The 16,922-nt window shown below is 45.5% G+C and overlaps 1 protein-coding gene across 1 annotated transcript; it reads left to right on the top strand.

Annotated features, from left to right (window-relative positions):
* The first annotated feature begins 6,031 nt into the window (after window positions 1-6,031).
* On the top strand, window positions 6,032-16,232 carry STYXL2 (serine/threonine/tyrosine interacting like 2). Its single transcript, XM_033053464.1, has 5 exons — window positions 6,032-6,153; window positions 8,559-8,653; window positions 9,496-9,727; window positions 10,485-10,702; window positions 12,614-16,232. The coding sequence occupies exons 1-5, from the start codon at window positions 6,032-6,034 to the stop codon at window positions 15,439-15,441; spliced, it is 3,495 nt and encodes a 1,164-aa protein (XP_032909355.1). The 3' UTR covers window positions 15,442-16,232.
* The last annotated feature ends 690 nt before the right edge of the window (window positions 16,233-16,922 follow it).

The following is a 16,922-nucleotide window of genomic DNA, read 5'->3' as shown; positions in this document are numbered from 1 at the left end:
GGTTCACTTCCTCAGTCTCTTTTAAAGTGCTTCTGCCCTAGCCTGCGCCTCCCCTCCAGCCAGAACGACAAACCACATCACCAGTAGGCTTAGAAATCACTTGCTGCTCTGTGTAACTTGTGAACTCCTTCCACAGTTGTGAACTTTCTCCCACAATTAAACAGCCTTTCCCTGTTTCTCTCAACATGGAGGTGCATGAAGCAAGGGAAGGGTGCAGTGGGACTGTGCAGTGCAGCTGAAGTCATGCACAGGAACTAGGGGAGAGTATGTACAGTGATCATAGTGATGACAGGCAACTAGGGGAGGGTAAACCTCACTGTTCTCAAATATTTAGTAAGGAACAGAGTTTAAAAGGTATTAAAGTGTTTTACAATGCAGGCAGCAGCCCACATCCAGGCTTTGAGGACCTTTGAGGTCCTACTCCATTGAGGGGCCTGCCTAACTCCATTTACTTTAATTACTCATACCAATGTGTAGTTTATGGGAGTTGGATGACTAATAGGTTATCTGAATATAGATGAGATGCATCTCAGCCAGTTCTTACTCTCTTATGCCCACTGTTCCACTGCCCAGTGTGTGACTTGCACAGCAGCCACAGGTACTTCTCCCTCACTGCTGCAAAAGGCTGGTCAGATCACCCAGCCCATGGCTTGCAGCACTCTGGTGATGGCTCTGTCAAGGCACAGGCACTGCACAGCCAGCACTGCTCACATGCTCTGGATGGGCACATGGAAGTCACAAATAACTGCTGCTATAATTGACTGAAGAGTAAAAGGAGGACTGATGGCAGCTGACATTATGTTTAACTGAGGGCAGTGTGTCTTCTAAACACTTCACTGCCACTAGGGAGGAAGGGATGTATCCATGTGGGATTGTAATTTGTGCTTTATTTCTAGCCGTTGAAGGACAACGTCGTTTTTAGGGTGTAAGGGATCATTTCAGGCATCTTAGATGGGGACATCATGCTCTTAGACATCATTTTGAGATTAAATTAGTCATATAATGCAGTATATTATTAGCTTTGTTGTGAATTTTGAAGGAGGCTTCCTCAAAAAGTAGTTGTCTACATTGGATAGCTGTGTTTAGTGCAGTAGAGCAGATCTGTATCTTGCTCTTATGCTGACTGGAAATCCAATCCCTCTGATAGAAAGGACCATCTATCCATATTCTGTGCTTGATTGCATAGCCTCAGTTCTCTTCAACTGTTAGCACAAAGCAAAATAATGTACCTAAAAGTACAGAAACTTTATTCTTCAGGAGTCTTCCAAATGAGGACAGCCAGTAGAAAAATTCATCCTCTTGTGTCTCTGACAAGCTGCAGGAAATGGCAAGGACCCTGCAAAGAGAAGTGAAGATGTTTTCCAACAACAGCTTGTTAACTAACCTCAAAATGTTAACTGTAAATTACTTAGGATGTAAACAAAGCTGGAGCAAGGTCAGTAGTCTCATTTCTTGTCTTTGGAGGCCACAAGGATGAGGTTCCTCACAAGGATGAGGTTCTTAAATGTTTACCTCCCTTAAATACTTAAAGATCTTTGTGGCTTGATCCCACATCCTCCAGAAAGAGACATGCAGGATCTTTACTCCAGCTTTCACTTTCAGTTTTGCTCCCATGTAATATTTTGAGTCTGGTGAACAGAGGTAGTGATAGAAATGCTATCACTGTACACCCATCTGCCCACACTTCAGTGTTAAATCTCAGTTCTTCACATAACAGCTTCACATAACCAAAGGAAGTCAGTACCAGCTTGGTCAGATTGCTGTTATCCTCTTCACAGGATCAACAACCTGTGATTATACAACCTCTCTTTCTTCTACCAGTAACTTCAAAACCCTCTTGACTGATTTCAGTTGAATTTGATGGACAGACAGCAATCTTAAAGATGGGAAGTTCTTTCAGTCTCATAAAAATCAGTAATCCCAATCAGTTGGGATAACAGAGAAATCTAAATGATACCTCTTAGCCATTAATACTTGCCTTCCATTCCAAGAATCTGTGGTTTCTCAACATGATGGGTCTCACCTTTTGTGCAGCCAGGCAGACAGGGTAGAGTGAGTAGTCACAGAGACTGCCTCATCTCATGTTAGGATAGAAGTGATTGACTGGTGGGAGATTTTTACCCTGCCTCTATCAGCCACTCTGATGCATCACAAATAAATTAGTTGGCAATCTGGAGACTTGGCTGAGACCGGTTTCCTAGGTATTGTGGACAGTGTATGCTTCAGTACCTGATACTTATATAAATCTGATATTAAGATCCTTGTTTTAGATGCTCTGTATTTATAGATTTTGTTAGTTAATAAAGCCTAGGTAGGAAAAGGTATTTAGGCACTTTCATCCTGCTACTTTTCCCTGACACCTCTCATTGGGGTCTCAGGAGCAGACTGCTTTAATGTGGGCAATTTTAAGTGATTTTATGTTTGTTTCTGGGTGATTTTCTTTCCCTGTCTAGCATGAGCTGGCAAAACTCACAGGCATTGGCACCACAGCTAAAAGCTGCCACAGGTACCAGCAACATTGCCAAAGCTTTGCATATCAACTTCTTTGTCCCTCACCTGTGGGCAATGCAACCAAGAAGTGTTATTTTTTGCTGAGGCTGCAGCTCTGGGAAATCTTTTTTTTGCTGATATATAGGATTTTTAGGGCATATTATTATATTATTTAAATAAAACTGCCGGTGAATGAAAAGCTTTAGTACGAAACCAGGGTGACTTCATTGTGTTGCCAAAAATACACGCTCTGATAAGGCCTGCCTGTAAAAGGCAATGAGGAATATGCATAGGTAGCAGTGTGCTAACACTGTAAATCTTTGTAACTCCTGCCAGCAAAGAGGAGGAGGAACATCAAGGTCCCACCTTTCCCTCCTAAGGGGACAGTGTTCTCCACAAGTCTGTAACCTACAGGGTCCTCTCACCATCTCTGCATCTGAAGGGTAGCAGTGGGCATGGCAGGGCCTTCACCATCCTTGGCTGCACTGTATCCTAAAGATTCACAAATAGGATTTTCAGAAGCAGCTCAGCAACTTAAAAGCGTCTGTTTTTATTGGATGCCAATGGTATATGTGCTCCCACAACATGCTCAAATAAAAGGCAGTCTATAAGCAAAAGGTCTTTAGGTCACTTCTTGCCACAATTAGTAGTAATTAACAAGAACACATGATCACTGTATTGCAGAAGCAGCTAGAAATTGCATTGCCCAGAGGAGGCATCTGCAGGATCAACACAATTCATCCTCTTTTTGTGCATGAAACTGTTAGGATATTTTCAAGCCCATAACTGGCCATCCCTTCCTCTCCTTGCTGTGACATTCAACATCCCACCTTCTATTTTCCCTGCTGGCTCACCCTGTACCTGCATTAACACAACTCTGGGCTGTGGGCACACCAAGACTTGAGTGGCTGTCACAGCTCTTCCTTGCCATGATGTGGCATCTCTGCAGACACAGCTCCCATTCCCATGTGGGATGCAGCACTCAAACAAGAAGGAAGGGGGTGTGCAGGCCCTGCCCAGCAGGATTCAGCAAAGTATCTGTGGTGTGAGGTAGGTGAATTTCCTTTTCCACTTCCTTTCTAGTTTGTTTTCAAAGGGAGTCAACAGGGATGTTTTTGTATGACTCACAACTGGAGCCCCTAGTACAGATAAACAGCATTCAGACTTTCATCTGGCTCTGTGCTGGGCCAGCCTGGCCCATGAGCTTTCCTGGGGGATCAAGAGATGGGAACTAGAGACTTCCTTTTTGGAAAGACATTGGAGAAGACACAGTGTGACTCAGTCCTAGCTCTTCCAAGGACAAAAATCAGCTGATCTTAGAACCATAGAACCACAGAATCACTTGGGTCTGACGGGACCTTTAAGATCATCCTGTTGAACCTCCCTGCCACAAGCAGGAACATTTTTTCACCAGACCAGGTTTCTCAAAACACCACCCAACCTGGCCTTGATCACTTGAGTGATGGGGCATCCACAACTTCTTTGGGCAATCTGTTCCAGTGCCTCACCATCCTCATAAAGGATTTCTTCCTTTATTTATCTGCCTTTTTAGTTTAAATTCATTGCCCTTTGTTCCATCACTACAGGCTCTGGTAAAACGTCTCTCTCCTTCTTTCTTATAAAATCCCCTTTAAATACAGAAGGGCTGCAATAGGGTCTCCCTAGAACCGTCTCCTGGATGAACAGACCTGACTCTCAGCCTTTCTCCATAGAAGTGTTCCAGCCTTCTGATCAACATTTTACCCTCCTGTGGGCCCTCTCCAAGAGGTCTGTGTTTTGTGCTAGGGGCTCCAGAGCTGAATGTTGTACTCCAGGTGGGGTTTCTGGGAGCAGAGTTGAGTGGGACAATCCTGTCCCCTGACCTGCTGACACACTTCCATGCAGCCCAGCATTTGGTTGGCTTTATGTGCTGCAGGGCAGCTGGGCCACATCCAATTGTTCATCCACCTGTACTCCCAAGTCCCTCACCTCCAGGCTGCTCTGGATCCATTCATCCCCAGCCTCTACTGATACTGAGTGATACTGAGATATTGCCCCAACCCAGATGTAGAATCTTGCACTGTTGAATTTCATGAGGTTCACATGGGCCCACTCCTCCTGTGTGTGGCATCCCTGCCCCTGCTGAATCCAGGGCACCACTCAGCCTGCTGTCCTCTGCAGAATTCCTGAGTGTGACTCAGTCTGCTGTGTGTGTCATTATTAAAGATACATATTAAAGATCCCAGTACAGGACCCTGAGGGACACCACTTGTTAGCAATCCCTATTTGGATGCTGAGCCATTGACTGTAATTGGATGCCATCCAGCCACTTCTTTATCCATCAAATAGTCCCATCAATCAAATCCACCTCTCTCCAAATTAGAGGTAAGAATTCTGTAGGACCATGCCAAAGTCAATACACAAGTCCAGGTAATTGACAGGTAGTTTTACTTTCTATTAGGTTGGAGTGGTTCATCCTGCACTGCATTTCCCAAGGATATCAGAGGTCATACCTGCATTTCAGTTTGTGACTGCCCCCTTGCCTAGAGGCTCTCTGTGAGCAGAGGTCCAGCCTCACTGGCTCTGGACTCTTTTCTGCCACTGAGAGATGAGGATCCAGCCCACAGGAGGGAAGGAGTTAAGTGCTTGACCAGCTGCTGTCTCTGAGGCACTGAATTCCTTCCCCGTGCAATCCAGCAGCCAGTGTCACGACAGCTATATTTAGAAAGCTGATAAAGGTTTGGTGCCAACAGTTGTCCTGCCCCTCGATGAAGAAGCTGGAGAGAGAGTGAGAGGGAGGCAGCTGATTGCTTTCCCCTCCAGTACCACTCTTGCTGTCTTCAGTGGGCTCTTAGCCGTGCCTCCAGCAGGGACCCCCAGTGGAGCCATCAGGCACAGGGGTAAGTTCCCTTTCCTTGCTCACCCTTCTCCCTGAGCGACCACGCGGCCGCGACCCTCCGGCCTGAGCGTGGCTGCCGGGCCCTGGGGAGCTACTGCCAGCTCCTGTGGCACTGAGTCCCTCTGCCTGGGCCAGGGCAAGGCTTGGCTGCTGTGTTCCCATGTTCCTAACTGAGCTGTGGTGCCCACCCAGCGTGAGAACAGCAGCCTCCACACAAAGGATTACAAGGACAAAGTCCCAAACTTTCAAGCTGCTTTGGCCTTAAGCTTTAGGAGCGTTTCATTTTGGGGACACGAGGTCTCATGTTTCCTGCCCCTGACCCTCCTTCCAGCCCAGCTCTGGCTGTGTACGGCTCCTTCCAGCCACCACGTGCGGCCAGGGGAGTATAGAGTTTCTGCCCTGCCACCCCTTCCTTCCTGGCCTTCCAGCACCCTTACTCACAGGCAGGAGAGCATTGGTGCTCACTGGGCAGCAGCCAGGGAGCTGCAGGAGGCCCTGGGAATAGCAGGCTCCCTGGATGAGGAGCCAGTGCAGCCCTTGAGGAGCAAAGTGTGGGAGGCCTTTCTGCTGTACCCCCAGAGGCAGGGAAGGGCCTCCTGTCCAGCCCTGTGTAATGGCTCTCCCTCTTGCCCTGCTCCTTGTAGCAGATCCCCAGCAGCCGCCATGGCCAGCGGCAGAGATTCCGACAGCGAGCCGGCGGTGCCCGAGGAGGAGGAGGAGGAGGAGGAGAGCCCAGATGTGAAGGCCGTGCAGGCACATTACCTGCGCAGCCCCTCGCCCAGCCGGTGAGTCCACAGGCACTGCCACAGCCTCCTGGCAGCACGTGGGAGCTGCTGCCCTCCCTGCTTGCCCTTCCTGCTTTCCCTTCCTTCCTCTGCTCCACACTGGCGCTTGGGCCAAGCTGAGCCCGGGGATTCCCTGCCCTCCCTGAGCTGGGGTCAGTGTGCCAGCTCAGACAGGACTGCTGCACCAATTAATCCATCCCACTGGGAGAGTGCACAGCAGGGATAAACTGCAGGAAGGATTACTATGGGCTGGTGGTGTCCCTCTTCCCTGTCTCATCCTCTCATGCCCCTGTGCTGACACTTCTGATCCAATTTCAATTCTTCATAAATTCAGCTTCATCTTTATGTCTGTTGTAAGGACTTGTGGATTTATTCAATGTTGATATTTTAGGCTTTGCCAGCTCTAGAAGGGCCAAGAGTCTTGGGATTTGGGCTTGATTCAGAACCAACTTTAGCTACTAACAGCAGGCTGTCACAGCACAAGCAGAAATTGAGTTACCTCAAGCAAAACAAGCATGATTAGATGTGTTTTCTCCTAATACAAGAAAAAATACACCCCTTTGTTCTCTTTTCCTAAAGCAAAATGCTCTGCAGGGCTTTCTCTACCCTTTGAGATGCTTTAGCTGACAGCAAGGAGTAGGGATAGAGTTTGAAAAGAACCTTCCCCAGTGTCTCTCAACAAGTAGGAGGTTATTAAATGTTTCCTGATAACTGTGGGACACTGCAGAAAAAATGAATACTTACTTCATTTAACCACATGTATTTCAAAGTTGTTTAAGAGAATCACTGAGATCACATAAGGTAAAATTATGTATTGTAAAATTATGTATTGAACTCTCTTCTACTGCTCATCAGTCACTCAAAATGAACAGAAACTTCCCTTCCCTTCCCTTCCCTTCCCTTCCCTTCCCTTCCCTTCCCTTCCCTTCCCTTCCCTTCCCTTCCCTTCCCTTCCCTTCCCTTCCCTTCCCTTCCCTTCCCTTCCCTTCCCTTCCCTTCCCTTCCCTTCCCTTCCCTTCCCTTCCCTTCCCTTCCCTTCCCTTCCCTTCCCTGTTCATTTTTTTCTCCCTTTTTTTTGCTGTCAATGGCAAAACATAATGATGAAAATGGCAAGATCCTTCCCAGCTGTTACCATTTTACTGAGCTTGGAGGCAACCTTTACAGCAAAAGGAATCGAAGGCAGGGCATAGCTGCAAATTTGTGTCAGCTCCTGTAAATGAGACTGAGACTCCCCTTGCTCATCTCGTAAACTCCTTTGAAGAACTAGAAAAGAATTACTTCCAGTCACGGCTGACAAGTGTTGGAACTCAACTAAATGACCTGGATGAGCCTGTTAAGTGGTTTCCAATGGCTGTGCCCTCTGTTTTGATTCTGGAGCCTGAAAGCAGTTCAGCTCTCCAGACACTGCTGCACCCTGAGTGCATATTAATCACCCTCCCTCTCCTGCTTTAATTAAACAAAAACAAACTATTGCAAGGCTGCAAGCCCTGCATTGCCAGAGAGCTTCTGTGATGGCAGCAAACTTGTCCTAGTGATTTGTACCATCTATTTGGAAGGAAGTGTAGAAGGTGTAGATCAGGGAAAAAGCTCTGTAAAATATTTTGTTAAGATGGTCTAACTGAGAGACTGAATTTTATTGGACTGTATAGGTGGACCCAGAGTGAAATATTCTTGTTTTTAAGGTTGTGGCCTTTTTTGCTTAACACAAACTTATTACACTGTGTCAAATAACTCACTTCAAAAGTGTTTGTGGGTGTAATAGTGGTTTCTGACCCACAGTTACTCAACACTGAGTGAGTGGGGAGACTGACCACAGGTTCATGCTCTGAAGTGCCCAAGGTACAAAGTACTGAGGGAGAGATTCATGGGCTTCAGTCTCAATGCTTGCACTGCAGCCTGTGGTAACTCAAAGGATGCTTGCAGGCAATTAACTGGCAGAAAGAAAACCCCACAGTTTTCTAGTGCAATCTGTTTTGAATTACTCAATAAATTTTAGTTAGGAGCATGTTTATGTCTGTCTGTCTAGGTGAGAGTTACTTGTGAGACTTTTTCTTGTGCTCTGTCCCCCTCCCAGTCTCAGACACTGGTCTTCTTTTCCAATAAACTCCTCCACCGTGCAATTTGATTGCACTCCCAGTCCACTGCAGCTTCTTCCCATGGGACCTGCCTGCATCCTGCAAATACTGGATGCCAAGGCATCTTTGAAGCCTGTAGTGCCATGGTGGAGATTGGGGTGGGAATGAGATGCAGGAAAATAGCTGGGACTTCCTTTCTACAATCAAAGAATCCTCCCTGCTCCAGCTCCCTGCTGTTCCCCTCTGGAATGGGTGAAAAGGGCTAAAGTCCTGGGGATGGGATCCCAGTGGAGGGGCATTTGCCTAACAGGCAGTGTGGTTGATTGGCAGGTACTCAGTGATATCAGAGACTGATACAGAGAGCATCTTCATGGAGCCAATCCATCTGTCATCCTCTGTGGCTGCCAAACAAATCATCAGTGAAGGTAAGAGAGCTATGGAAGTTACAAAGACCTGAAGTTGCACTTGTTTTGCCTTTCTCATCCACAGATCCCAAATGATAAAAAAGCCCTTATGAGAAAACTCCATCTGAAGTAGAGAAAGACAAAACAACTTATAGAAAGGTGTGGTGACTTCCTTTGAAGCTGTGCAATGAATCTGTGGCAGAATTGTGTAGTGCAGGGGTAAAAGTTTGAGTGCTGGTTGCTTGCTGCAACAACTAAATTAAAATAGAATGGAATAGAACAGAACAAAATGGAGTATTTCAGTTTTAAAGGACATATGTGATCATCTAAATACAACTATCAGGGCTGGCCAAAAGTTAAATTATATTATTAAGGCACTGTCCAACACCTCTTAAACATTGTCAGGGATGGGGCATTAACCACCTCCCTAGGAAGCCTATTGCAGTGTTTGACCACCCTCTCAGAGAACAAGTGCTTCTCAATGTCCAGTCTGAATCCCCCCAGCTCAGCTTTGAACCATTCCCACGTCTGATCACTGGATAGCAGGGAGAAGAGCTCAGCAGCTCCCTCTCCATTTCCCCTCTTCAGGCACAGGCAGCAGCTGCATTCTTCTGGGCCTGGAATAAGGGTGCCCTCAACTCCCAGGCCTTTGGCCAGCGTGGGACTGAGAGGATAGTGCAATGTGCCCTCCTCATTGCTAATGCCCCTCAGGCATTAGCATGTGCCTGCCCACACTGCAGGCAGAACATGGTGATGTTTCTTGGGAAAAAAAGCCACAAGGCTTGTCCCAGGCACAAGTAATGATAGCTCATACATTTGCATTGTTTTTCTGTGCTTTTAGTTACAATGTCAGTTTGTTGCAGAGCTGAAGACAAAGGACATCAGGGTAGACTCGGTGTGTCCCAGGATGTTGGAGTCTGCGCAGCAGCTGATGGTGGAGGACCTGTACAACCGAGTTAAGGAAAAGATTGATGACACCAGCTTGTTTAACACGCCGTGTGTGATGGACTTGCAGAGGGCACTTGTGAAGGACAGGCTGGAGACCCCCAGGGACGCTGTGGATGAAGTCTGGCCTAATGTCTTCATAGCAGAAAAGTGAGTGTCAGCTTCTGTCATCAAGTTGCACGAGATTCCCAGTATAGGGTCAAATGGAACCATTGAAGGCATAACATGTATTACATGCATCTAATACCTTCCATCCCTAGAGAGCCCTAAAGTGTTTTTCAGACTGTGCTCACAGAAATCTCTATGCACTGGAAAGTAAATACTTCTGGAATAGAATCAGCAGCTTTCCTATGCTGTTTAGATGCTTCAACAGTTTAAGAGAGGAAAAGACAAATAAGCCCAAATTCCACTGTTCTGATTGGAATTTGACTCTAAAATTGAAACTAAAGTCTTTGTTATGTAAAAGTGAGTTTAAAAGGTAATGCCAAAGCAAATGTGGAGTAAACATGATTAGGTCTCCTGTGCCATGCTTCAGCTGTCTGAGATACCTGTGTAAGTGACCAGACAGAATTAAAAGGGGATATAGAGTAAAGCATCAATTATGGAGTGATAAAAATTGATAAATAAGTACATGGCCTGAACCTAGGATGGCAGTATGAGTTTCAAATCAAGCTGGAGTGAAAACAGAGCATATGGCTCTACACGTGAATGCAGGCTTCTTGTTTTCTTTTCCCAGTGAGTATTGGAAAGAAATACCTGTAGCACTCTCAAAGGACATTAAGGTCTGAGTGTACCTCATGCAGAATGAGTAATATGGACTGGGAGTTATGTAGACCTTGTAGCATGCAGCTTTTTTCCCAGCTAAAATAAGAGCACTGATCTCTATCATGTTTTTCCTTTTCTGCAGAAGCATTGCAGTGAACAAAAGCCGTTTGAAGAGACTGGGGATCACCCACGTCCTGAATGCAGCTCATGGCACAGGTGTCTACACAGGACCAAGTTTCTACAATGGTCTCAATATCCAGTACCTGGGCATTGAAGTGGATGATTTTCCAGACGTGGATATCTCCAAACACTTCCGTCCAGCTGCAGAGTTCCTTGACGAAGCCCTGCTGACTTACAGAGGTAAGAGGAGAAGACTGAAGTGGTTCCAGGTTGCTTGGCAATTAACAGGGAGAAACCTTACTCTGATATGGCACATTTGTAATGGGGTAGAAGGCAGAACCTTTGCCCTCTGCATGCAGCTGTAGTGAACTGCCCATTTCTGCCCAGTTTCATTCAAAACAAGAGGGAGCAAACTGGTAAGGGGAGGCAGCCCCATGGCTTCAGGTTCAAAGTGGCTGCAAGTCAGCTCCTGCAGCTGCTTTAAAAGAACGTGACTATAGCAAAGAGCAGAATCCCTGCTCTAGCACATTTTTTTAAATACTCTATAATACTATATGTATATATATATAGATATATTCCTGTACGTTACACATTTCAGTTTTGCCATGATGCAAAAACCAGGCTGATTTACTAGAACAATCCATGTGGCTGAGTTAAACCTCAGCTGGTGTCTACACCCAGGCTGCTGTCAGATTTGCTGGACTTCAATTCCATGGCAACTGTTATTCTGTGGACCTCCAGTGCATATTTGTTGCAAATTCAGTGGACAGTTAGAAATATCTTTTTGCTGTTCAGTATTGAAAGAAGCACCAGGATCTGTGGTATCACTGATATTGTTCATATGAACTGTCAATTAATCTAATTTCTGTAGAGAGGTAACAGATAACCTCCTAGTAGTAGTGACAGTAAGAAAAGTTTAAAGTTCAGTTTGTATACAAGGAACATTGAACCAGTTTTAATAGCTCAGCAACATGAGGAGTATGCACCAAGGCAGAGGAGCCTTGGAAGAAATGAAAGCAAGGAGATCTCCCCCTCTTGATGAGCTGTTAGATTGGCTTTGCTGGCTGGTAAAACACTTGAAAGGCAACCGAGACTTTTGATGCTAAGAAAGGTATAAAAGAATTCAGGATTGTAGGAAGAGGTTCATTATGTAAACCTCTTGTGGTAACTTATCAGCAGTCAAAAAGATGGTGCTTAAATTGGCTTCATTAAATTTCAGTGCAAACAGATTGATTAAACTGGAGTTTAACACACATTTAGAAACAGTAATTTCAGTTGTTTGCAAGCTAGCAAAGCTTCATTTACACTCTCTTCGTATTTACAAGCTTCTCTTCAGCTGTAATTTGCCATGCAAGTAACTTAAACCCCAAACAAATTGTCTGTGCCAAAGCTTGGTTTTCTACAAGAGGTAGTAAATGTTATAAAATAAATCAGATCCTCAGTTTTGATTCTTGCTCATACAGTTACTGGTGCAGGACAGGGGGTCCCAGTAGTTTGAAGAAGCTGGATCAGTTTGTCAGTCAAAATCAGCTCTTTTCTGATACTTGCTTGGTTCTGCTCTTGTAAGATATAATAGGACTTTGGCCTTCAGCCAGTCTCCAATGTAATTCTTTGAGGGTGCTTTGCAAAACTGACCTATATTCTGGCAAAAATACAAATAAATTAATATAAATTTAAGTCCTATAATGTCGCTTATAGAAAAAATAAGTTACTTGCTTATCCTCCCAATACCTTCCTGGAGGCTAATGCTAATATCTGAGTTTTTACATATTGAGAAAAAGCATGGAAAGCTTAAATGTCTGACCCTGTGTCAGCCAGCAAGTCAAGAATGTCTCACTTGCCTTTCTAATAACTATTATAAGCTTTTTGACTATTTGAGTAAGTGAAGTGTGTAGGCAAAAATACAAACACTATTTAGATTGTTTGGAAATGTGCCTGCCCACAGTTTTTGAAACTAATGTGCTTTTTATTCCTATGTATCCAGATTTTTATTAAGGCAAAGCTAGCAAATATTTAGTATTGGTTTCAGTCACTGTAACATATAATCTGTGTAGCTTTTATCACCATTCAGAGAATGCTTTTGTGCTGCATAGCAGCACATCCTGCCTGTTATTGCAAGTAGCTGATTCTTCTCATATTCCCTATCCGTAGGCAGAATCCTTGTCAGCAGCGAGATGGGGATCAGCCGCTCCGCTGTGCTGGTGGCTGCCTACCTGATGATCTACCACCACATGACTGTTCTGGAGGCTCTGATGACCCTGAGGAAGAAACGTGCCATCTACCCCAACGACGGCTTCCTGAAGCAGCTGCGGGAGCTCAACGAGCAGCTGCTGGAGGAGCGCGAGCTGGAGCGTTCTGGGGAGGAGGATGTGACTCCAAGCCAAAGCCCTCTTGCCCATGCAGGGACTTCTTCGCTGCTGTCTGGAGCTGGGGACTCAGGGAGCGTCAAGGGAGCCAAAGCCCACTCCATCACAGTAGAAGAAGAGGACACTGGCAGCATTTTGGGTAGTTTTATGAGCTCTTCATCAGTGGAAAAAACTAGCTGGGTTTCCAAACACTCCACCCTGATCACTGAGGAGGAAGAAGAACAATTGTATGAGGAATGGAGAAGGAAACAAGGCTTATCTGCAAAGGAAGCAGGAGTTCACCATGAAAGAAGAACATCTCCAAAGCATCTGGATCGGGAAGAGGAGCAATCTGATGAGGATGTGGAACAGAGGATCCATGATTGGCAGCGCAGAAATGAGAAATACCAGATGGCAGGCACAGCCAGGGAGGAGGATGGTGAATGCAGCATGGGAGGAAGACCTTACCCATCAGGTGAATTCAGTGATGTTGAGAGTGTGAGCAGTTTTGAGATCCGAACCCTAAAAAAGCAGCTGGAAGCCAGTAGCTTTAGCAGGATGAGGAGGAGCCGCACAGGCTCTGTGTCTTCTGAGAGCACTTGGGACATGTGGAATCAGAGGCTTCTGGAGATTGAGAAGGAAGCTGCTCAGAGGTATCATTCTAGGAATAAAACTTGTGGGGAGAGACAATCCCCAGAAACAGGAAGAAAGGAGAGGGATGTGGATGAGGAGAGTGTGTTTTCAGACTCCTCCTCTAGCTCCTTCTACAATTTCTGCCAGAAGAACAAGGACAAGTTGACTCCTCTAGAAAGGTGGAAGGTCAAGAGGATCCAGTTTGGCTTTCACAAGAAGGATTTAGAACCATCATCTGCACCATCTCCAGCAGAAGATGGCAGCCAGGCAGGTCAGGAGGAAGCAGAAAGGAAGAGTTTGTCAGATATTGATCTGACTGCTTACCAGGCTTGGAAAATGAAGCGGCAGAAGAAGGTGGGCAGTGAAAGCAGCAAGGAGGAATTTTTGGAGTTTGCCAAAACTGAGGATTCTGCTTCAGCTAAAAAGAAGCAGAGGCGTGTAGAGCTCCTTGAACGTTCAAAGAAAATTTTAGAAGAAAGTCAGTCCATGTGCAGCTGGGAGACAGAGAGTACAATGAGTGGGAGTATTCCCCTGTCAGCTTTCTGGCCTTCAGCATCTTCTGCAGGTGCTGCTGACGATGCAGCTTCTGCCCTGAGCATGCAGACAAATCATTCATCTTTGTCACAGGCCAGGAGTTGTACAGGAGCAATGCAGATGCCAAATATACCCCTTCCCAATCTCCCAGTTGGCCCAGGTGACACGATATCCATGGCAAGCATTCAGAACTGGATCGCCAATGTGGTCAGTGAGACCATTGCACAAAAGCAGAATGAGATCCTGATGCTGTCCCGTCCCTCGTCCGCCATGGCCTCCCTGTCAGGAGACCTTGGCAGGCGTGCAGATGATGACAAGGTTTCTCTTCTCAGTGCTCAGAGTGGCTCATCCCTCGCTGCCTCTCAGCTCCACCAGCAGGAGCTGCGCAGGGCTGAGTCTCAGTCTGTGCTGTCCTGCAACAGCTCCGTCAGCACCAGGACAGAAGGGGCTAGTTCAAACATGAAGACGACCCAGACAAGCAAACCACTGTACAGCCTCTTTGCTGATGATGTTGACCTAAAGAAACTCAGGAGGAAGGAGAAGGAGATGCAAATGGAAATGAGAGAAAAAATGTCAGACTATCAAGTTGAAAAGGTGATCAGAGACAATAAACGCAGCACTTTATTTAAGAAAAAGGTGACCAAAGCAGAGGAAAATGAAACAGAAGATGACAGAGAGAGCACAACAAACAGCCACAGGCGTCCCTTGCAAGCAGATTTTGACAGAACTGATGCAGTGTTCGATCAGTTCAGTCAACCTACAACCTCAGGTGCTCCAAAGTCAGAGATAGATACTGATATTACCAAGTGGCTCAATGGCCTGAAAGCAGAAAGAGAACCACTGTCATATTATGAGCAGACTGAGAAAGCTAGAGAGAAATATAGCAGATCATCCAAAGTTAGACAGATGGATTCTGAGACATCCAGTTACAGATTCTGCAGATCCCAAAGAAAAGAGCTAGATAGCTGTTCTTCCTACGAGTCAACAGGAGATTCACTGAGAACCATGTCAAGATTTTCCTCTGCTTCTGCAAAAGAAGACAAAAAGATGTACAAGTTCACAAGGTCCAGGGTCAGTGAGACAAGTTCCAGAGGAAACAGCCCAGAGCATGTTTTCAGCCAGTCACCTGAAGCACCTTTTGACTCTGAATCCCCTGAACCATCTACACAGAGCCGAGTTAGAGCTCATCATGTGGAGGCATGTGAAGAGGAGGCCAGGTCAGACGTGTCAGAATGTGGAGCAAAGAGAAAGTTCACCCAGAGCTTTTCAAAGTCTGAAGAGGATGGAAAGAAGGAGGCAAAAGTGGAGCAAAGTGAAGAAAGGTTTGCATCTAGGCAGGTCTCTCAGTACAGGCGAAGAATGCGGAAAGAAGAGGAAGAAGAGATGGATGATGATGCCATTATTGCTGCTTGGAGGAGCCGACTAGAAGAAACTACAGCAAAGCTCCAGCGGAGAAGGGAAGAGTGACCAAGATCAGACTACAGGAACACAAGCAGAGCCACAGAGTACCTGAATCACTCACTCATCGTTATATTTTTGATAATCCTTTGTGGTTTGTAGGGCATTTCCTGCAGATAGTTCTCTTCTTAATCAAAAGCGATGAAGGGAAGAGGTCAAGTTCTGCAAGTGTTTGTGGTTTGTCAGAAAGAAGATGCTGGTGTTAAATGATCAATGTAGGTAGGAACACAATGTTAGAAGCCATTAGGAGCCAGACGACGTTTCAGCAGCAAAAGCAGGTAACGGTGACACCTCAAGTCAAAAGACCAATCACATCCCATTTTGGTTATTTCAATTTCCTAGTGTCATTAAAGACTGGACATGTTTTTTCTAGGATATTTTGATCATAAATGGAAGAAGCCAACAGCCTTTTCTAGGAACTTAAAGAATGTTTTTCTCTTAATCAGTTTTACTGTATATGACTGAGAAGATATTACCAGGTAGGCTCCATTTTCTGCACCAGCCTTACAAATGTCTAGAGAAATAAGTTCAGGGGAATACATGTTCTGTTTTACTTTATTAATTAGCAGAAGCAAAGTGGAATACTAGAAAAAAGAAGATGCCTCCTGTTCAGAAGTTCAGTGCAGTAATGAATGTATTAATTGTTTTCTGTTAGATGGAGTCATCTCTGCTCCAGTATGGTTGGTTCCTGCTAATAACTTCAGGTCAACAAAGGAAAAATGCAGTAATATTAACAGCCATCCAAAAATCATTTTTTGGATGTAGTTAAAGAGATAGAGTTAGGATTAGTGTTAGCGTAGGCTGGGTTTCTGAGTATTGACTTCACTTTGGTTTATGTATGCAGCTCAGCTAAGTTGGTGCTTTTGTGTTTATAGTCAGATTAATTTTCAACATGATTGCCTTGAAAGAAAAGAGCAGTACACAAACTGACCTTGTAATAAAATTGTTTATTAGACCATGGGTGTAAGGCATCATGCACCGAAGGAGAAATTGCGTGTGTCTATGAATGTGGCACCTGGAAGCTTGTTTTTGGAGGCAGTGGTAGGTTCAAACAGCATCTTAAAGTGTTCTTTGCATCCTGAGCTACAGAGGAAGAAGCCCAGCCTCCATGGTAACTCTGAGTACTCCAGGTTAAGAGCCTTGGGTCTTTCCATGCCCTGCAGAGCCTTGTGAGATTGTGTGACACAACCACCAGCTTGCCCCAGCATCACTTGTGTGTCTTCCCACACCACAGCACCCAGCCCTCACCAGTCAGCATCCTCCACCTCTCCCTTACAAGCACATAGGCCGGTTTCTACTGACTTTGACTCTGGAATTATTAGTTCATTTTTCTGTACAGACTGTATTTTGAACCAACAAAGCCCTCTGGCAGAGCTGAGTCTAAAAGGACAATGGAGGGATGATGCAGTAGCGCTGTCTCACAGGAAGTTTGTCTTTTTCTTGTAATCTCTTCTCCCTCCCACTGTGATGCTTAGAGCTCACCATTACCA

This window comes from Catharus ustulatus, chromosome 2, assembly GCF_009819885.2.
Source record: "Catharus ustulatus isolate bCatUst1 chromosome 2, bCatUst1.pri.v2, whole genome shotgun sequence".
NCBI classification, from domain to species: domain Eukaryota; kingdom Metazoa; phylum Chordata; class Aves; order Passeriformes; family Turdidae; genus Catharus; species Catharus ustulatus.
The sequence above is the reverse complement of the archived record's forward strand: the minus strand, read 5'-3'. Positions and strand labels throughout refer to the sequence as shown.

Bases quoted from the DNA above. Each gene is read 5' to 3' on its own strand.
- STYXL2 (XM_033053464.1), top strand. From the start codon at position 6,032: ATGGCCAGCGGCAGAGATTCCGACAGCGAGCCGGCGGTGCCCGAGGAG. The intron at 9,728-10,484 runs GTGAGTGTCAGC...CCTTTTCTGCAG, and splicing joins AATGTCTTCATAGCAGAAAA to AAGCATTGCAGTGAACAAAA. The intron at 10,703-12,613 runs GTAAGAGGAGAA...CCCTATCCGTAG, and splicing joins AGCCCTGCTGACTTACAGAG to GCAGAATCCTTGTCAGCAGC.